The sequence below is a fragment of the Xenia sp. Carnegie-2017 genome, unplaced genomic scaffold, assembly GCF_021976095.1.
Source record: "Xenia sp. Carnegie-2017 unplaced genomic scaffold, XeniaSp_v1 HiC_scaffold_4, whole genome shotgun sequence".
In the NCBI taxonomy this organism is placed as follows: domain Eukaryota; kingdom Metazoa; phylum Cnidaria; class Anthozoa; order Malacalcyonacea; family Xeniidae; genus Xenia; species Xenia sp. Carnegie-2017.
In genome coordinates, this window is record NW_025813504.1 from 1,844,288 (window position 1) to 1,867,056 (window position 22,769).

A 22,769-nucleotide genomic window follows, 5' to 3' on the forward strand; every position below is an offset into this window, starting at 1 on the left:
GCGTCGCCATCGGCTTGGAGTGTAGTACAGCCATTCAAATCCAGATAATTTCGAAGAGTAGTTATAAGTCGTTTCTTGTTGTGTATATTAGCCAGGAATACATCTCTTTTCATTGTTATCTTCATGTCAGCTTCGAATGACACTGTTGCCCCAACGTTTCCGGATGATCTTCGTTGTTGCGCCATGTTCTTAGTAGATTGGTTATCATAACCGTCAAAAACAATACAACTTCCTGCCCCATATTTCTGTTTTACATAGTGGCAGTACTTCTGGCACAATTCTTGAAAGGTTGCTTTCTTTGGCCATGGTACGTGATGAAGAAGAGCTCCTCCATCAATGACGAATTTGGTTTCGCCGACCGGGCCGGCCTTAGCATCAGGTGACAGCATTTCCCACAATGTGTCTGCAAGATTAGATTTCTGAGGCTGTCGCAACGTTAGCGGGGAATCGAACAAGGCTGCTGGATAACTACAAAGCTCGTATTGAAATACTTCTTCTAAATCATCAACGGTATTACATGCAAAGACTAACCTCTGAAACAGAAGCTGTGGATCGACATGTACTTTTACTCCGTTTATCTTTACTGATGAGCCTGCAGCAAGAGTAATGGCCTGATCTTTACGTGTAAATGTGTAGTCGCATACTTTTGTACCAGCCATCTTTGACAATATGTTTTCTCCTTTACTTCGAGCTTCATCAACATCAACGGAATCATCTGCGTTTACACCTGTCATTATATTCTTGAGAACTGATTCTTGAATAAATGGATTCTTTCCTTCTGATGCAAGCGTTTTAAGTATGAGCATGGTATCATCCATATCTCTTTTCTGTCGACTTTGGGACATATCTTTATTTTGTTCGCTGTGTTCACAAATGATGCCAATGAGGTCTTGCATAGCTGAGCTAAGCTGGGCACATGCTGGAGTAGACAATACCCACACGACACGTTGCCGTTCGGTCATTCCACTTCCGCGGCTCAGGCCACCTGTGGTTTTAACAGTTCTCATAAGAACTTGTTCTATAATTAAATCAGTGGACAGGCCAGCCCAGTAACGTTCACTCCTTCTGAAAACATGGAAACCATCTGAAAATGACTTGTAGACTTCAGGAAACTCATCTTTAAGATTCATCATAGATTGTAAATAGAGGGTAGAACTTTCTGTGTAAAGGTTGTGGCCAGATGCAGCAAAGTATGGTAACATTCTTGATAGGACTTGGAGGTGCATCTCCCAATTTCCAGTTCGTTCAGCTTTAATAAATCCACGCACAATGTCAATCATCTCTTGATATTGTAGCCAAAGGGTAGCGGTTCAACTTTTGGCTTTCAGCTCTCTTCGCCTGTTGCTAACCTTTTCCTCGATTTCTTTCAGCTTATTTGAAGCAGCCACTTCTTGAGCTGTTTTTCTTTTCTCAATCAAGTCTTCGTAAAGGTCTTGGCATTGATTCAAGAGGTTCTTGTTTTCATCAATTTGATTGTCTTCAGGCACTCCTTGGAAAGCAAAAAAAGAATTGCATGTTGTTATTATTTGTTAGTAAGGGTTATTGACCCTTCTTTGGTGCTATAGTATTACCTTCCAAGCGCTGAATTTCATTGGACGTGTCTTGTGTTGAGATGATGTCATCTACGATTTCTGTGTTTGTCGCATCTATAAGATATGTCAACTTCGTATGAATCCATGCCTTATTAAAAGTCTCTTCTATAAAAGCACCCACCTTCATAAGCAGCATGAAAAGATTCATCAGTTATATTTGAACCATCATCAATGTCTTCATCGAAATCAGCGTCATCTGCGCGTAAAACAAGTAAATGGTTAGTTTATATTATGAAATCATGAGCATTTATAAGAATTTTACCAGTAGAATCTAAACATGGTACTTGTACACCAAGTGTGGCTGAGTATAGTAAGGCGTTAAGTGCAGCGTCGACGATTAAATGACCACGTAGAGCTCTAGAAACAGCTTTCCAGAGAGCATATGTTCCACAGCGTTGGGTGCGTATATCAACTCCAGCAGCTCCTTCAATCCCGAACCCGCCATTAAGTGACCAATACTGCCAAGAAAGCTCATCAAAGTATGGAAAGAGCCAAGTCTAGGAACAATCTTTCGCAGTTTACTGTCTTGAGACTCAGTGTTGATCAGCGAGAATGCCTTATGCCAAAGGGGCTGGTCGTAAGTAACGATAGGATTTTTAATTCCATGTTCTTCTGCATGCTTGCAAACAAAGTGAAGTGCAGAGTTGATACAGGTAATGTCACTAGCGTTCATGTCAATCATCGGTAAAAACAGTATAGATGACTTGCCCGGGTATTTCCCCTTGAGATGGTTTTGCATAAATCCTCCCCAGTTCGGTCGACTAACATCTCTGAATAGCAATGATGATTTCCATAGTACATCCAGATTTGCTGTTGGGTCTTCTACACTGGCAATGGTAACCTCTTTAAACTTGATGTCTAAAGTTGCCTTTCTTGGTTGTGAAACCGGTATAATTTCTATTTGACCAGTTGATAAGATGTCTTGATCTTTAACCTTTCCTTGGAACTTGGCTTATTTTATTTGTACCTGGTGTTACCATTGCAATTATCCCTGTACCGTGAAATGCACCATGCCCGTCGATAGTTCGGAGATTATGGTCGAGGTTATCCAAACCATACTGTGTAAACTCACCATTATAATCCGGGATTGTAGTCCCTTGGCTTACGGCTGCATTTCGTTTGAATGAGAGGACTTCTTCATATGACGAACAGAAACCAACATGATTAAGCGTGTCTATTAAAAAACGCGAGGCAAAGCTGTGATGGAGTAAAACACCCATTCCAATCTGTAAAGGTGCAAGCAAAGCACGAGGACGAGTTGACTGCATAATCGCTTGACCAACAAAAGCTACTTTCCGAGATGTGTCTTTTCCTGAAAACAGTTGATTAAGAAGAAGCTGAAGTGTTGGGGGTAAGAATTCAAGATTTTTGTCAATGTCACTGTCGATTAACGGATATATGTCGTTTGGTGTTTCAATGTTGAGCTACCTTTAAAATGCATCGTTGGCAGTGTTGTTGATTGGTCGTCCTGACTTGCGCTTTTTGAGCGGTGGTTGGTCATTAAATGGCGCTGGAATTCTCATTTTTGTCCTGAAGTTTGTACGGCATAGATGATGATACATTGCGTCAGCTGCCGGTAGGTCATGCACACTTTGGATCCTTGATTTTACGGACTCGGCCCAGTCATCGCATCTCACTTTGCAAGCATTCAAGATGGTGTCTTGAATGTCCATAGTCCTAACAGTGCAAACAACACGCCCCCTTTTGCGCTCTTGTTCTTGATTAATTTCATTTCCGCAAAACAAGCAATCTCTTCTGAAATCGAACTGAACTGAACTTTGTGAGCGAAGGGTTCTTGGTACGGGATGACGCTCTTCCTTCTGACGTAGCGATTTAGAAATATATGATGGATTTGTGTATCGTTTCCTACATGCTATGTGAACGCTGTCACCTTCACGGACGTCAACTGTATCGCCTCTTTCTTTACTAGCTCGGTTTATACCATCTATCCCTTTAGATGTTAGAGCCAACCCGTTGTTCACAATTGATTCTTTACATATTGCACAGTACTGACGCAGAATTTGATCCATCCTATAATGATTCACAAGCAAAATAGTGTTCGACAACACAAAAAAGCCTGGTTTTATTTACTGGTTTATGAGATATTTTACAGCCCTAATGTATCTATGGCTTTGAACGCGGTATTATAATGCAAACATTGTATTTGGTAATTAGGTCGCTAATTATAGCCCCCTCTTGTTAGTTTTAACTTAAATTATTGTGACCCACAATATTAACGTATTCATTCATTGTAAAATGTAATAGCAATTAAATAATACATTCATTAACTCATTGTCTTCAAGTTATCTATTTTGCTTACCTTGAGGAGAACAAAGAAACGTCACATTTTGATGCCAACAATGAGCCAAAGCTTCAATTTGAAGTATTGAAAGGGAAGTCACATTAAATATAATAAATATCCATCTAAACACGTGCAAAATATACGTAAACAAACGTACTTTAAACACGTTTTTTGTCTAAAAAACTACCAAGTCAGCGAAAATTAGTACCCAAAAAAGCAAGATCAGCATTTTTGACGTAAATAAAGGACAAAATATTAATTAATTTACAAAATATCATTATCTACTTGTTTTTAATCTATAATATTTATATTTGTGCTTTACTAAGTGTTCTAAAAGGATAAAATCTAAAACATTAATTTTTGAGCCTCGTTTCCATGTCGCTCAGATTTTCAATCCAAATGCCTCAAATAAAACGTAATTTACACGATGTTGCCGTGCTAGGATTTTGTGGGACTTTCGATATGTTGTAAAGGGATATCAAATATACCAAAATCAGTTGGAATTTCTTTTGTGGAAATTTGTTCAAGCTTAGAGTGTTTTTGGTCGTAGATTGACTGGACTACAATGATAATTCATTCTGCGTATTGGAATGTTTTCATGATTGTAAACTCTATGCCATTTACATTTTGTGCACAAGGATATCCATTTAATATTGATTTTCTATAGTAAACAGCTGTACCATGATATGAACGGTTGCAATGGGAAGCAGCATCATTTCAAAAAGGACTATAGCCTTTCATTTTGCACACATTTTTAGGATCGCTACAGATAAACTTTGACTCACTAAATATCAGGATATCAACAGATGAATAATTTATGTTATTTTGCACATCTTCAATGTGTTTGTGTAACATTGGCATCAATCCTGTCTTAATGGGGGACCATATTCATATATTCTGCTATGCCTGGCTAATTTCTTTTCAAAACAATTTATTTTCAAAAGAAATCAGCCTGGCATAGCAGAATGTATGAATATGGTCCCCCAATTATCGCAGGATTGACCCCCATGTTGTGTAAAGATCATTTATTTAGGTAACATATCTTTAAGTCAGAAGGATTCGATATACAAAGGAGTGAAGCAAAGATCTAACTTGTATTGATTGCATAATAACTGCATTTCATTCCCAACTTTTCCATCAACAGATATCTTACTTTCACAGAGCTCAGTTATATATAATCCTTTCATTGTTTTTTACTCGGCTTAGAGCAACATAATGAATATTGGGTATTAACCTTCTAGTACTAAGATTAACAAACTGCTTTGTTCAAGATTTTCATTGTCATCGACATCGTATTCTTAAATGTTGTCGTGAGTTTTTTAAAAGTTGCCGTGAGTTATTAAATGTTGTCGTGAGTTTTTTAAATGTTGCCGTGAGTTTATAAATGTTGCCGTTAGTTTTTTAAATGTTGCCGTGAGCTTTTGAAATGTTGTCGTCAATTTATAAAAGTTGCTGTGCATTTGTAATGTTGCCATGTATTTTGAATGTTGTCTAGCTAACATTGCTGACATAAGTTGCTGTGACATTATAGGCCACCGTATAGCTAAAAGTCCTTCGGCAACAACAATTTTAGAAGCATCAATCTGCTTACCATACGCCATATTGTCATAAATCACATCACATCACATACTCTCCATAAATTGACTTTGATATTTGACATTCATGAATACACTTCAGTTGTCCTTTACTTACGATTTTGGATGTTAATTTCTATGAGAAAACTCTAAACAATGTTGGCTTTCTTTTGAACATCAATGACTTAAATGTCGCTCGCGAGATCGTCTTTACCATTGATATCTATTAAACTAACTGGATATACAGGAGGGCCTGGGAACTATTGTCAAAAAACATGGATGCCAAAAGGAAATTTTGGACGAAAAACTACCACTTGATTTCTTTAATGCTTGGGAAATCTTGACCGTTATATGGCAGCGAAATTCTACAGTCCTTCAACTGTATTTCAATGGACAAAAAATCTGTAGCCATAAGGTGCCATGCTATTATTTACCATATTATAAACAAATGTTTGGGGCTTTTTACTTTATGATCATTGATCATTCAATCATTGGACAGTTATACTACACATTGTTTAAGATTTGAGAAAGATAATATTCATTACACGAGAAACTGTTTATTATAACCTGTGAGTCTTTCTGATACATGAAGCTTATTATTTTGACAATTTGACTGGAATGGTATTAAACTGAGTGTTTCACATAGATGAAATGTTGTGCCATGTCACATATTGTCCCCTTTTCTAACTGAACACCTCATGTAGAGATGTCAAGGTGTGCTGATCTACGGTTCATACCAGATTGTTTGCCATTAACTCCTAAGGGCTATTGATGTATGAAAAGCATTTTCTATAAAATAAAAATATGTTCCTAGGTAAATTTTAACATTCATGTAATTATATAATTAAAGGCATGTTGGTTACATGTCTTTTTATATTGGCAAATACAATGCTACTGGTAATTGCTATTTAGCACACCTTGCATAAACTTGCACAAGAAAATAGTCTAGTGAAATGCCTAATAAACGTTAATCGCATTAAGCTGTCCTTAATTGCAAATTTTTAGTCTGATAATCTTTGTTTAATCTTTGGCAGAAAACAAATTTGAGTGTTTTTTCAAAAGGTGAATTTCCTGGCACTGTATGTGAAGATGGGTAAAAGGTTACAATAAACTTGCATGGTTTGAAGTAGGAGCTTTTCTACATCTATGAACTGTCCCTTGTATTTCTTCATTTCTAACTCAACTCATTACATAAAATGTAAATGGAGTAAATGGTTTGAACCCGGGAGTATCGTTATATGTTTGTAAATGATGAGTTATCGTTATATGTTATATGTTTATGTTCATTACATAAAGTTGTGAATGGGGGTCTCTAGGGGGTCTATGCCTGACAACTTGGTAGAAATTTTTTGACTATATCTTTTTTGGATAGCATTATTGTAAAGTAAATTTATGTTGATAGGCATGATAATGAGCCCAAATCTTTGGCAAAACATTCAAGTATTGTTCACTTCAGTTTTTTTTTTGAAAAAAAAACATAAGCAAAATGTACGTTTTTACGCAAAAACGATGGCCACAAAAAACATTTTGTATCTCTCTAAAACGCTGAAAACGGCATTTCCAAGGCTTTGAAATTCAAAATTTCCCAGGAGAGAGTACCTCGGACCCCCCAGTGTGCGTGGAGAAGGTTTCTGGCGTTCCATGACTGATGTTTGAAAAATCCTAGATCCGCCCCTGCTAACTATAGCTACCTGATGGAATTGTGAGAAAGCCACCACTTAGCTATTCATATACAATGCACGTTTTCTATACGCGTATTCAACTAAAATTTTGTTAAATCAAAGTTGACTTAATTCTTGCAAGGAAACAAATTTTAAGATTAAATCATGGAAAACAGGAATAGTATAATGTAAGAGCAAAGTATACTATATCAAAACTACTTTTTAGCTACAATGAAACCCTGTAACCATGTTAAGCAAAGCTATTTTTGTAAAGCTACGTAGCTACATCAGTCACAAATACACAAAATTATAGTTTTTCTTCGTTCCATAATCCAAGTTCATTCAGTCCATAAACTAGGCTCATCGTTGCATTTTTCGCCCACAGTTTGTTTGAAGATAATGTCCAAGTCTGTTGACAAAATAATGACAGTTGTTCTTCAAAAGATGATATTTGCCATACTTATTTTTATATGAATGTGCCCAGGTTTTGGCGTCGCTCAATGTGCATCTGCTTTCTCCCTTTGGTGTCCAGGTCCATGTAATCTTACAGTCTCCAGGTCTACGATTTGTAACGCCATTATAATTTTTCCTCCACTCAAAAATTTGTCCACGGAACAACAGTATACTGTGTCTTAAAAGACGTTTGTTTGAGACGATATCTCTCTTCTTCGAAGAGCCAAACAATTTTGTAGTTCCGTAAAAGTAGTCGTTGGATTGTGCTGAAACGATAAAATTGTTCGATTTTTATTTGTCAAAAAATCATCATTGAACGACAATCAAGAACTATTTCGATACTGCTTATTTAAACGATTGTAAATTGAGCGCTGGTTTGACTTTTGCTTCAAAAATGGAGGTAATTTCCCTTACAACTATGCAAACATTAAGGACATTTTCACTGTTATGCATAGCTACTGTTTATTCAAATTAAAATATCCGTGCAAAATTAATCGACATGATATAACAATCATAAGGTAGGCATAATATAACAATCGCTTTATGAAAATGAAAAGTTATTTATTTTCTTATGTTTATTCATTGTGATTGCAAGTTTCATCAGATACGACACGACAGCATAGGTCCATGTGAGAAAGTTCGAACTCGAGGAAAAGAAATACTGACCATTGGTATAACATTGTGAAGGAGTGGGATAGCTACAGGAACCTGTACTTCTGCGATGAGGTTGGTGCATGTTCCAGGAGTCGACCAAAGTGCTTTGCAACATAAGGAAGAAAGCCAGAACGATCAAGATGATAAAACGAGCCATTTCGTTTTTGATCTATATCAAATTTATGATGAAGTGGGCATCGTTGTTTAAAAGGTCGAAACTATGCGAATATATCTTTGTTGCTCGAGCGTTATTTGCATTACGGAGGAATTAATATTTCTGGATGCAGTAAAAGGCGCTATTTGGACAGACTAGATGTTCATACTGAATAACAAGTTCTTATTAAGTTTAAACTGATAATGTCAGAATTTTCAAAGATTTATGCAGTTTTGTGGTAAATTAGTTTAACAACTTCCAATACGTCGTTATATTTCTTCAAATTCATCCTATCAAATGTTACTATGATCATACATCTTCTAGAGGCTGAAACAAACACTCAGGATATCGGTTAGAGCAACAAAAAAATATTTTTCCATCCGATTCACGAGTGCACAACTTTTCCACGTTCACTGACTGAGGTAATCGGTGGCGCATGCGGGCGTGTATTGCCAAATTTTTTACACAGTGGGGCTTCTCTGTCATAAAAACTAGCAAAAGAACAAAATATGTATTGTTTGTTACTGTTTGTGTGAGCAATTAAAATAAACGGTCATCAACTTCTCTAAGTAATTGTAATCTAATAGCTTGCATTTACTGTTACGTATAGGAATGCTAAAGCGTATGAAATCATAAGCTTATTGCAGTTGAACGTTTATATAAATTCTTCAAAATTTAAAGTTATAGTACAATGTTGATGAACAAGAAAAGAGAGGCTGACCCGTCTAGCATGACAAAGAAATCTGAAAATGGGAGTTGAGCCATTGAAGCCCTTGTCAAATACTCCCTCCTTTTGTTTAACACATATGTATAACAGGATTCGTTGGAGGGACGTTTTATTAAATGTTGTTATGTAAGGAGAAAAACATGGAGATCAACGGATTTCCATCTTTCTCAACTTTTTGAGCAGTTATGATAAGAGAAAGTTGTTTAAAAATGCAACCCCTTTGTCTCTGTGAAGAATGCGCACAAATTTCTCAATAGGTAACAGAGCACTGTCTCAAAATACGGCTGTGTTTTCTAGTCCAGCAAGTTGTTGAATATTCCCGGTCTCCTACAAAATGTTTTATAAAACAAAATGTTTCCTTTCTTAAAGTAGCTGAAGAAATGATCAATGGCTAAAAGTGTGTGGAAAAATCAATGCCCGTTTTGTATCTAAGGTAGAGTCATATGGGAGTAGTCGTGTCATTTATAATTTTCTTCTTTATGACGCTTTACTGTCCATGAAAATTTAAGTTTTATTATGAATTACGTGATGTATAAATAGCTTTAATATCATTGTCTCGAGAAGACTATCCCACCACAACTGTTTTCACAAGTGTAACAGCAAATGATTTTACCGGAGTAATGAATTCGATACATTCTGTTTTTTGTGAAGGCTGAAATTTATGTACTCTAGTCTAATGCTATGGCTATGAAAAATTTGATTTGACAACTGAGCAGTACGTATAAAAGTAATTTCACTTATGACACGTAGCGAAAAATGAATCACCAGTACAACAGCACTGAAGGTAACCATGTTAAACATATTAAATTAACGGAATTAGCTTTAAGCCCAGAGAACAGGTATATTCATAAATGGGATGGCAAAAGAAACCTTGTTGCAAGTAGCGGATCCAGCTTCTGTCAAACTAAATTTTAGCTCCTGAATTTTAAATTCAAAGTACCTTCAGAAAAGCACTATAGGTTTTGAATTTCTAATGAATATAATTTCATCAATGTATATGCCTCTGAGGAGTTTTTTATACGTGGCATTTTACATGCGTCGAATGCATTAGATACAAAAGAAATGACATAAAATTCCTCAATATCTTTTGTTTTTAAGGCAGTCGACTCATGTAAAATTCAAGATAAAACAGGTCAGAGGGGCTTAGAAATGCAAATATATGCTAAAATGTGCTGCAGTAATTTATTTTGACTTACCCATTTACCCTGGATCCGCCTTTAGTTATCGATGCTTGAAATGTGCGTTATCCCAATGATTTATTGCCGAACGTATAGTTAATGTATAAAATACGTTTGTCCTCAAAGTACCTATGCATGATGATTGCGACATGCTATATGATGACTTTTAATAAAAGGATGACTGTTTATCAAGTTAAGCTTGTTAAATTAACTTACTGGTTCCAGAAACTACATAAACCTTTCAAAATACTTACACCATTTGTTTGTATCCAATAAGAGCTAGTTATTTTGTTTGAACAGCAGTAAATTTCGTTTCAGACAAAATTTTCTAGAGACGTTTAGGAGATGACTTTTACAACTAATGGGTTAGAAATTGAAACAAATTATCCAAAATAAAGCTTAGCTTTTTATTTTTCGTTATCTTTTTATTAAAATTTCTTTCTTTTTTAAAAATTTGAACATCTTACTGCGTGAAAATTTGTGTTTATTGGAAATAAAGCTAAAAATTGGTTTTCGTAAAAACGAGGCCTAAAACTTGTAAACAAGGATAAAGAAAACTAAAATTGCCCGTATAGCATCAATTTTTTAAATCAGCACCCATATATTGACCTAATATCCAGTCTGGTAAATAACGTAAATTCCCTTATTTAGTGACGATACTCCCCTTTCTCCCTCTTATCTATTACCCTGTTGAAAAACCAGAATTCGTAATCAGCGCCCTAAAATACATATGATTGATCTGTTTATTAACTTTTTTTTCAGGTTTTCTGCTCGAACTTTTTTTTAGAGTAATTTTTCTTGATTTGGAACTAGTCTATCATAGGCCTACCATTAAATTTTGCATTTTAATATGTCTATATACAGTCACTTTATAATAAGATACAGATTTTCCTGAACAGCTCCAGCTGCTTTTTAAACTCAATTGTGCTCTAACAATACAAAATTAGAGCCAAAGACACAAGTACAGACTCTTCCAAAATCATAGATAACTTTTGATACTCTGATATAACTGAAAGAGATTATTGTACCTTGGGATTCATAGATTAACTGATGACATGAATAATTAAGCAACCGTAAGAAAAAAAACCGCTAATAGAGTTTACCACAGATTACTAATAACACGGCGTTCGCTGTTCTGGTATTGCTTAATTGCATCAGTGGGAAAAATGTCGACATAAAATTACCAATAGAATCATTACAAATAGCAATTTTTACGAAGAAAAGAGGCAGCACTTTATTCCAATTCTACCATCAGATAATCATGATGATAAATAATTTTGTATAACCATTTCAGAATTTCGTAAAAGCACTATTGCCAATACATTTCAGAATTCATATTTACGAAACAAAAGATGTTTACTGTTTTGCACAGGCTTATGCAAATCGAGGAGACCTTTGGGGGAACTCGAGAGCAGATCAATGCAAGCCCGAGGCCGAAGGTCGAGAGTTGCACCTGATCGAGAGTTCTCACAAACGTCTCCGAGGTTTGTATAAGCCAGTGCAAACACGAAAAATATCTTTTATTTCTTTTATAAAATAACAATAATGCGAAACTGACAAATTTAAGTAAACGTTTTGATTTTTCCTCTAAAATGCATTCATGATCGATTTGCAAATTCTCTTTGACTGATTGATGGTTATGATTGATTTGATTGGTTGAGCTAGGGAAGTGTTTTGCACAGGCTAATGCAAACACAAGCTGTAGACCAATCAGTGCACGCGTTTCATTTTGTTTATTTTATAGTTTATAATGTTTTTATTGATGATGGCAAGAATATAACTCATCCATTCGCAGGTTGATAGAGATTTGACTCTTTACTTTATGTGGGCTTGATAGCTCAAAAGGTATAGACGCGCAACAATATCCCAAATGTACAAATTAATCATCGTCCAAGACGTAAGTTTTTCATAAGCGTATATAATCGTTTTAGATTCATATTAAGAGAAATCACTTTCCTTGCAATGAGTAACTCCTGGAAAAAAGAATTCGCCTGCTTTTAAAAATGCGGATGCTTCTACGGCAAATTCCACCAAGGTTCTCAATTTAAGAGCCAGTAGCATGATTTGTAAATTTAGAAACTGCTTGTGTTTGCATTTGATGAAAACGAACACAGAAATATTTGCATAGCAGAAGTAAAATAGCTAGTCACTAGCTCCGTCGTTTACCGCAAATCGAGATTAAATTTTTTATGGTTCAAATGTTTAGAACTCGAATTTTTGCTTCCGGAATTTATTTGGAGGCGATGATTTTAAATTAGCAAAAGGGTTACAAGTATAAATTGAAAATAATGAAAAGACAATAAAACAACAGAAAACTACATTCATTCAATGAGAAAAGCAGTTCTTAAAGCAGTTCCTTCTGAAGCTCTTAGAGCATTTCAGCCTGAAGTAGTTCCTGTTTCAGCATCCCCACCGTTGCCTACTTCGTCATTAGGGATTTCTTCTCGTTTCCTTCCGAAACGACGTTTACAGAAACCTCTTTCATCAGACCAATCGCCACAGTTATTAATACCATTGCATGCTAATCTCCAATTAATGCACCTTAAATATAGAATATGAGATTTCATAATATGTACACTTTAGGACAACTGTCCTATTAATGCAAAAATTCAAGTTTTTAAAACTGTGAAAAAAATTGAAAAAGCATATTTCTTTGATTATATTATATATGTATTCTGAAAGGGTTATTTGCCAATAAAAAACATCTGGCTTCGACAAAATTCGGACTAGTATCTCAAAAGATGCGCGAGTTCAAAGATAAACCACATGTTTTTCATGTGCAAATAACAGTGTCTGAATTTATATTCTGATTCTCTGAGCATGCATGGCTTTAAAATATAGAAAATATGTCAATGCCTGCAGAAAAAATTAAGAAAGGAAAATCATTTTCGTAATATTTGATACGCTTGCTCTAATGAACTAAAATTTTACTATTTCCGATATTTCTGTAAAACATGCAAATCTCTAAAAAAAGCTGCGAATTAATTTGAATCATAAACATGAAACATGCATAGACAGGGGAAAAGAAGTGGACTTCTAAAATTTCTGTTAATATATTACATGGAAATCGTTGCTGAAGACCGACATGGGTGTTATATGATTTAAACATAGTATTGTAAAATAAGTGCTCTTAAAAAACCAAAGTAATCTTTGAACGATGATTTAACTAATGGAGGAAATACGAAAATAAAAACAGAAAAAATCACCGTAAAAGCTTCATATTTCATTCCATAAACATTTTCTCATGCACAACTACCACAGCATATTATAATTAAGAGAAATTGGAATACGCTGTAAATTGCTTAGTTTCATTCTGCTTATACTTTAGTCTTTTTTGATGAAGCAAGACTTGAACATTTTTCTATCACAAATTGTACATTAGTCACGATGCCATGCTGTGAGCTACAGATCTTACTGTTTATTATAAACTTGAAAATACATGTTTCATTTATCAAGTTTTAATATGTGCAGAGGAATCGAGGCATTGGAAAAAACTTTAGTATCCACTGCATTTCAAAAAAACAGGTCAAGACATTACTTGTTATTCTTGCAACGATATTGATGTGGTCCACATTTGTTTCCAAGTGGAGTTGGACAACCAACTTCATCAGATCCATCTGGACAATTGTTGACCTTGTCACACACTCTGCTTTTAAAAATGCATTTCCTTCCTTTTCTGCAAGCAAATAAATATTTGCTACGACGGCATTTAGGACACCCAACCTAAAAAGACGACAACCTTTATCAGACAATGCAAAATAAGAGTTATGATTTGTTATTTAGCGGTCCAAAGCGATATTTTTTAGATTTCCAGCAATTTGATTGGCTGCCTGAGCGAACAGCTTTTTACGATATCTGCCCGTGAGCAGAAGTGATATTTTTTCGCAATGTATTTGCTTACGAAATATAATATAAATTTGTAAAACTGATTTAAAAGCGATGAAATTTGGTTAACGCTTTCTCAACATAAGTTGTATCGAGCCATTGGCCGTTTTACAAGGCAAATTTCTTCTAAATAAGAATAAAAAATAAATGTTTTATTAAGCGTTTAGGTCGGCCGTATGGCAAAAATATTTTGGCCTCAGGCCGCTTTTGAGCCCGGACCTCCAAGCGGGTAAATAACATATATTTATCGCACATTGAATATAAGCTTTACATTGTATGATAAAAATGGTTTTCTTAAGCAGATAACATTAACCTTAGTCGAAATAATTCTTGATATTATGCACTGCTTCATTCAAAAGTTATTAAATATTTGCTTGACAAAGTGACGAATAAACGTGAAATAAATCCACGAGTTAAAATTTAGACCTTATTTGTTGGCACAAAAATATTTCTTTTAAAAACAACAGACATTTATGTTTTGAAAGTGTTCTATAGGAGGTATTAAAAGCGAGTTTTAGTATGTACGTTTTTTACACACTTTTTGTCCTTTTGAATAGGAAATGTGTTCGTGTAATTAAAAATATTTTTCCTTTAGAAAGATACACTCTATCCTTATCACATAATGGCAGTAATGCTTTTGTCATTTGGTTTGAGTAAAATTGTTCTGCTTTGCCGTGAAAATGAAGCAGTTCCTAGGCAGGAAAAAACTAAAAATCATCTTAATTTGCTGCGAGATTCACATTAACATCAGTAATAACTTAGTAAATCACCTAGTAAAGAGGTAAAAGTCTTTTTACAATTAAACTGACTAAGACAACCATAATGATTATGTAGCTATGCCTTTTATAGTTATCGTGAAATTTTTTTTGTATTTTCTGGGCTAAACTCATTTTTAACAATTCCCCATATTTCTGCAAGTTCACAGTGTCTTGTAATAGGGGTCGCTTTAGGCATGCAGAGCGGAAGAGCAATTTTCTTCGTGAGAAGAATTGAAACAAAGAATTTAGAAATGAAAGGCATACGTGATTAAGAATGTCACTATGTTATTACCAAAATTTATGAAAGCCGCTAATTCAAACTATAGAAAGCACTAAGAGACAGCAAATATCCGTCCATATAAATCAGACGAAAGCCAATTATTAACCTTGTCTAAACAGCAATTTACAGCATACATGGTAATTATAAGGACAAAATTCTGTTTTAATGGGCTTTTTAATTGCCCTGGATAGGGAGAAAATTTTTATTCTCGAACAATTTTCCACAAAAATCATAAAAATGTCAACCAATTTCTTATCAACTGATGGTACGTAAGTGATGGAAAATGGATTCAAAAAGTTTTGTATGATTTATAAAAAGACACCAAAGTTTGTTAGCTTATGAGTTATCCTGTTTACACACAAAGAGGCATAAAACAAACAGTGGATGCAACAAACATTTGATAAATACCTCATCACTTCCATCTGCGCAATCTTTAATGTTATTACATTTCCATTGCTTCTTTGTGCACTCTCCATTCTCACATTTGAATTGGCGACAAGGATTACAATGTTCCAAAACGATTCGTGAACGACTACCATAGTTGTAGCGAACACAGACATATTTCATTTGGTTGTACAAACTTCCTATAGATGGTTGATTAAAAGGAAATGGCTATTAATAATATTACAAATTATTTTTTAAGTCGATCGTCATGTTTTGGTCTAATAGTGACATTTTTTGTATATTATACAATTAACCTTAAACTTTTAAACTGAATATATCTCACCTCTGCAACATAAATAATTGTAGCTGAATGGTACAGTAACAGCACGTCTTCTTCCACATCTAAGGCTTACACATTTTTCGGTTTGTGACTTGCATCTTGTGACGTATGAATACCCGTGTACACGTCTTATTCTTCTAATAAATCTCAAAGCATCCACTTCTTGTGAAAGAACGAGCAGTGATAAAATTGCAATAGAAATATGAAGGGCATTCATAATGAAAGAAAGGTCTCTGCAAAAGAGTAAGAATTTGCATGTAAGAACGTTGCTTTTGTTTGTGTGAATTTTTATTTAGTGGAAAGACACTTGAAAAGAAATGGCTATTGATGTGTTTTTACTTGTCTATAGAACAAGACTGAAAGGTAGTTTTGCAATTGGTAGTCTGAATTATGAAATTACTGAATATGCAAAGTCTTCAATGCCTTTTAAGCTATAATGCACTAATATGAATTGACATTGTTCACAATATAGTACTACTACAATGGTCAACTGCTTTCATAGGAAAGAAGCATAAATTAACGAATGCAACCTCTGCAAATACCAGTAAAGAATCCAGGGTAGAATAACTCGAGTAATTATTTACAATCCGAAAAAATAAACAGAAAAATATTGGTAATACATAATTTGCTCATAAATATGCTTCAGTAAGCCCACAATATACATTGTATTCTTATTAACTATGGATCCATCACAGGGTAAATTTACATGCTAATAATAGCTGTTATGTTGTATCAAAGTATTTAGAGCTGAATCACGTGGTGCCCTTATGGTATCCCAACATTTGTAATCTTGTAATTATATATCATGTATAACTTTGTAACGATAGATTTTAAGTCAAAACGATTCGAATATGTGTAACATCTAGTAAAGTGAAATATGTTTATAAACGATGAAACACTCAAGATTTGGTTCACGTAGCAGCGGATTTTCTCTGCAAGCAATTTAAACTAATTTAGTAAAATATGTATATTTGTTTTTAGTATTCAATGTCCGGACCAATCTCCTTAAATTTATAAAAAAATAATTATTTATTAAATTTATTAAAAAATAATCTCTTTAAAAATGATTACAATGAATGCACAAACATGTACATCTATATTTGAAAGGAAAAGTACTTCTAATTTTATAGAGAAAGAGAGCGCTGATTTTAGAATTGACTTTCTAAAATTCATTGCACCTTTATCGACAGTCACCTTTTAAAGGTTTGCTTAGAAAGGGAAAATATGCAGTTTAGTTTTAAAACATTATAGGTTTTACTTGCCTTTGCTTGATTAATTTAGAAAAGCCTTTTAGGATTATTATAATATAAAAGGACATCTTATGTGCATACAATCCTTGTTGATGAGACTCAACTCACATGCAGGCACATTAACAAGTTCTCTGGCAATAAATAAGTCATGCCAAAATGACTTATAGTAGAAAATACAGTACAGTACCCTGTAGTCTCCGCCAAAACATTTGTGGAACAAACACGAAGCCAAACAAAACTTTTTGTAAAAGAAAATCAAGCCTTTTGGGATTGTATAAATTGAGTAGCTCTAAAGCAGTATAACCACAATACCTGACTTCATGTAAAAATTAGATATAAGTAGCACATACGTGATGTTTCTTCAACTTTTCTCTACTGAAGCGTCTATGCAGATACCTCCGTCGCTATTGAAGTGCTGTTGAAAGTGACGAGCTTTTGAAAAAAGAAAGGCATTTATGAATTTTAAAACAGGATATCACGTGCATGTCATTGTTGACGAAGTTCGTGCAATGTAGGACGCCACATTCTTTGTTCTTTGTTAATCAAAATTTGTTCAACGTGGCAACTAATAATGCAACCTGATGATATCACAATGAACGTCAATTCTGGTTTTTCCATCTAGGCATTCCTGCAGAAAGTAAAAACTTTCACTTGTAAATAGATGAAAATTTACTCCTTTATGAGCTCTTCTAACGAAAACGTAGCTTCAAAATATTATATAGTATCGATCATGGCATTTAGCTATAGCCCGTACGTATATTTTTGATTTCACGGCACGGTGAGAATGAAATTCAATGGAACTCCCACTAGCTTTAACTTCTAGTTTTATTTATGAATGCTTATTATTTGTTTTATTTTAAATCTACTTTGAAGCTGTCTTATACTTCTTCTCGTTATCGTTGAAAACTTTAACAACGATCAACGACCTCAAATTTTGTTGTTACAGTTGAACATGCAGCAGGATGTTGGCTTACTTGGCCAATTCTGGTCAAAATAAGTATTATACATATATCCTTTATTATTTAATTGCTTTTGCACTCAATGAACACAGCTAAAAATATTTCCATACAGCGTATTTAAAATTACATAGCAAAGTCACTATATAAATGGTAAGTTAAAATAGGTTTTGTCCATAGGTTTTGTCAGAGAGAAAGCTTAAAGCCCAGCAAATTTATTGGCATATAGTCTGGCCGGAATATGATTCAAATATGCCAAACACATTATGACGAACTGAAGTATTGTTATTATGCTAAACAATTAATTTTCTGAATGTCGTGAATCCAATGATGTTCGAATTTTTTGTTCTTTTCAAATACGTATTATTTACTTAATTAAAGCCAAACGCTTTTATTAGTACTTTATTTAAAGAAATGCATTACGTGCAGTGCAATTATTGACTGGAGCAGTATCTTGCTGGAAGAAAGTGCTTCATAGAAAGGAATTTTCACACACTAATGTGTGCTATCTTTGTCTTACAAAATAACACGAAGTTCTCCAGCAAGTCCATCAAGATATTGCCATGTCACAGTCAAAAAAATATCATTACATATTTTACCATCCAGTATAACTTGATAAATTCTGAGCGGTTCTTTTAGTGACTGCCTTTGTATTTAAGTACAGTTTGCATTTGCTCATATAGTTCTATAAATTTTTTACCTCAAAGAAATCTGTAATTTACCGTAAGTATTATAATGTAATGAATGGTAACATGCACTGATGACTTTTGTCGCGACAAGAACCAAAAAAGTTAAAATTAACTCCTACGTAATGACATTATTTGTGACTGTGACTTGGCAATATCTTCCTGGACCACCTGAAGAGCTTTGTATTTTTTTGTAAGACATAATTAAGATAGCACACATTACTTGATAGTGTATGAAAGTTCCTTTTAAATAAAGCAAATTCCATTCTGCCAACAACTCAGCTCCGACGTGGAAGAACAAAATCTACGTAGATGAAATGAATTTTTGTACCAATATTATAGTTTTCATTTTTAATCTGTTTTAAACTGTCTTCTACTTCTCCACGATGTCATTAAAAAAATTGACAAATAACAAATTTTGTTCTTACAACTGCACCGGGCAACAGGATGTTATAGCTGAATGTATCACTAATACGCAAAATAGGAATTATACCAGCCAGCTTGGTACCTGTGGGGCGGAAGGACGAAAAATTCACTTAATTGTCTAACTATTTTTAAAATATAATTGAATTCGAAAGAAAATTAATATGGCATATCATGTACGTAATATACCCCTCCCCTCTCCAATTATCGGGAAGGCTACGTGTCGGCATTATATATCCTTTATTATTTAATTGCTTTTGCACTCAATGAACACAGGTAGCAATATTTGCATGTTAGCTTATTTCAAACTAGACATTAACGTTACTACATTTATACATAAGATGTGGACAGTATATTAAAACAGATTTTATCGGCAACAGATTAAAGAGTACTCAAGGCTCGTTAAATTTTATTGGCTTGAATTCTTGGATTAAGTTTAAATATGAGAAGCACATTGGTAGTGAATGTTGGGCTGAAATATTGTTATCATAATAAACAGTTCGATGCACTCAACAATGTTTCATTCTGTTTCTTTTGTATACGTATTATTTATTAGCGATCTAATAAGTACATTTTTATTGAAAGCATTACGTGTTGTTCAATGTACTGACTGGATCAGTATCAAGCGCCAATTAAAATATACAATAGCTTACAACTCAACTCAGATTGATCATAACTTTGTAATAGAAGAAAAATGTCCAAGGACTTGTTATTTGACGCTTATCATTACCTCATCTATTCATACAAACTTGTCTAACACTCGAAAAAGCGTATTTTTTGGTTTTTCAGGTATTTTAATATGTACAATGGTAGCATGCATTCCATGTTGAGTTTAGTCGTGACGATCAATTAACTCCGGCGTAATAAGATTATTTGTGACTTGGCAGTATTTGTTTGTCTTCATAGATAATATTATGTATGTTGAGAGCGTTACACACATTTCGCATTTATCACGGATTAAAATCCTTTTAAATGAGGTCTCTGTCATTTTGTAGCTGATTGAAAAAGATCACTCTTGTAATTAATATATATTCATTTCAACAAGGTGGATGTTTTTTCTTGTTTATACACAGTGTAATACTATGCGTGAGAATATAATATAATTGAACTGTATTTTATTTACCAAGAAAAGCTTTTGGCAAGAACTTGTATTCAAGTTCAAACTTTCAATGATGTTGATTTAGAGAATTTGAGAAGATAATTCGAATTCTTAACTTTTGCCGGCATCCAAAAGTACTCGCTGGTAAAATAGCTAAATTGACTAACGTTGGGACTAGTAAAAATGCTTAAACGTTATAAATATAAGCTTAACAAGAAAAAAATGATAGTATTTTTTCGAACCAGTGGCTCCACATTCTGCTTTAGTTTAGTTGTTATAGCTTTGCATCAATTAGACATGTTGGTATGAGTTGAATCAAATTTAATGCATTAGTACTGTCGATCATCACTATCCAGTATAAATTAATAAATTCTGAGCCGTTCTTTTAGTGACTGCCTTTGTATTTAAGTTCATTTTGCATTTGTTCATATAGTTCTATAAATTTTTAATCTCAAAGAAATCTGTATTTTACCGTAAGTATTATAATGTAATGAATGGTAACATGCACTGATGACTTTTGTCGCGACAAGAACCAAAAAAGTTAAAAATAACTCCTACGTAATGACATTATTTGTGACTGTGACTTGGCAATATCTTCCTGGACCACCTGAAGAGCTTTGTATTTTTTGTGAGACATAATTAAGATAGCACACATTACTTGATAGTGTATGAAAGTTCCTTTTAAATAAAGCAAATTCCATTCTACCAACAACTCAGCTCCGACGTGGAGGAACAAAATCTACGTAGATGAAATGAATTTTTCTACCAATATTATAGTTTTCATTTTTAATCCGTTTTAGATTGTCTTCTACTTCTCCACGATGTCATTAAAAACATTGACAAATAACAACAACCTCAAATTTTGTTCTTACAACTGCACCAGCCAACAGGATGTTATAGCTGAATGTATCCCTAATACGCAAAATAGGAATTATACCAGCCAGCTTGGTACTTGTGGGGCGGAAGGACGAAAAATTCACTTATTTATTTGACAATTTTTAAAATATAATTGAATTCGAAACAACATTACTAGATAGTGTGAAAAAATTCCTTTTAAACGAAACAACTTTTATTCTGCTAGCAACTCAGCTCACACACAGAAAAACGAAATGTACGTAGATGAAATGAGATTTTTTATACCAAGAATATTGCTGACGTTTACTCCTCATTTGACTCCGAAGATGACTTCCGCTAAGGTTGTCGAAACGTCAGTCAACAACAACAAAAAACAGTTCTTCTCAGGACTATTCCAACCTGGACGATCTACATTAACAAACATGTAACGATACTCCTGGTCTCAAACCATTAACTTTGATATTGCTTAAATTAGCTTTTAGCAAAAACGTACTTGTTCAACGTTTACGTAATGAATACTACCCTCCTCCCCTTCCATGGAATTATCGAGAAGGCTACGTGTCTGTATTATACATTCTTTATTATTTAATTGCTTTTGCACTCAATGAACACATCTAGCTAGGAATATTTGCATACTAGCTTATTTCGAAATAGACATTAACGTTACTATGGTTATATATGCACGGTATATTGACATAGACTTATCAGCAGCAGAGTAAAAGAATAATCAATGCTCAGCAAATTATGTTGGATTGAATATGGGATTTAGTACAAATACGCGAAGTACATTGCTAGTGAATGATGGGCTGAATTATTATTATCATGATAAACAATTCGATGCACTCAATAATGTTTCATTCTGTTTCTTTCGTATAGGCATTATTTATTACCAATCTAATAAGTGCATTTTTTAACGAAAGCAGTACGTGTTGTACAAAATATTGACTGGATCAGTATATATACAGCGTATATTAAAATATATAATAGCTTACAACTCAACTCAGATTCATTATAACTTTGTAATGAGAAAATCTCCATTGACTTGTTATGTGACGTTAGGTTATGTTAGCATTAGCTCATATAGTTATACAGACTTGTTTAACACTCGATAATCTGTATTTTTCGATATTTAAGGTATTTCAATATGTAGCATGCACTCAATTTTGAGTTTATTGTCGTCACGATCAATTGACTCACGCGTATTAAGATTATTTGTGACATGGCAATGTTTGTTTGTCTTCTATGATAATATTATGTATACTGTTGAGAGCGTCATATTTCTGTAAAAGACATAAGATAACGCACATTACGCATTGATCAAGGATTAAAATTTTTATAAATGGGGAGTTTGTCATTTTGCAGCTCGTTAAAAATCGAATAGGCTCTTGTAATACATATTCATTCCAACAAGGTGGTGATTTTTCTTGATTACACACAGAATATATAGTACACTACTATATGCGTGAGAATGAAATATAAATGAGTTGTATTTATTTAAAAAGAAAAGCTTTTATCTGCACTTCAATGAAGTTGATTAAAAGAATTTGAGAACATAATC

General features: G+C 34.0%; 2 protein-coding genes and 2 long non-coding RNA genes across 4 annotated transcripts; 1 reads left to right on the top strand and 3 right to left on the bottom strand.

The window, feature by feature from the left end:
• Nucleotides 1-1,463: 1,463 nt before the first annotated feature.
• On the bottom strand, nt 1,464-1,773 carry LOC124455650. Its single transcript, XR_006951960.1, has 3 exons — nt 1,714-1,773; nt 1,572-1,646; nt 1,464-1,489 (listed from the first exon to the last, which is right to left on the bottom strand). It is a non-coding gene; the product is annotated as an uncharacterized LOC124455650 (long non-coding RNA).
• Nucleotides 1,774-3,022: 1,249 nt separating this feature from the next.
• Nucleotides 3,023-3,947, bottom strand: LOC124455844. The gene is made up of 2 exons (XM_047006463.1): nt 3,913-3,947; nt 3,023-3,623 (listed from the first exon to the last, which is right to left on the bottom strand). The coding sequence occupies exon 2, from the start codon at nt 3,620-3,622 to the stop codon at nt 3,023-3,025; it is 600 nt and encodes a 199-aa protein (XP_046862419.1). The 5' UTR covers nt 3,623; nt 3,913-3,947.
• An 8,562-nt stretch (nt 3,948-12,509) lies between these two features.
• Nucleotides 12,510-17,519, bottom strand: LOC124455426 (low-density lipoprotein receptor-related protein 8-like). The gene is made up of 5 exons (XM_047006070.1): nt 17,505-17,519; nt 15,946-16,175; nt 15,627-15,802; nt 13,834-14,018; nt 12,510-12,836 (listed from the first exon to the last, which is right to left on the bottom strand). Exons 2-5 carry the CDS (start codon nt 16,157-16,159, stop codon nt 12,674-12,676), a joined length of 738 nt encoding a protein of 245 aa, XP_046862026.1. The 5' UTR covers nt 16,160-16,175; nt 17,505-17,519; the 3' UTR covers nt 12,510-12,673.
• A 1,961-nt stretch (nt 17,520-19,480) lies between these two features.
• On the top strand, nt 19,481-21,502 carry LOC124455427. Its single transcript, XR_006951842.1, has 2 exons — nt 19,481-19,714; nt 21,157-21,502. It is a non-coding gene; the product is annotated as an uncharacterized LOC124455427 (long non-coding RNA).
• Nucleotides 21,503-22,769: the final 1,267 nt, after the last annotated feature.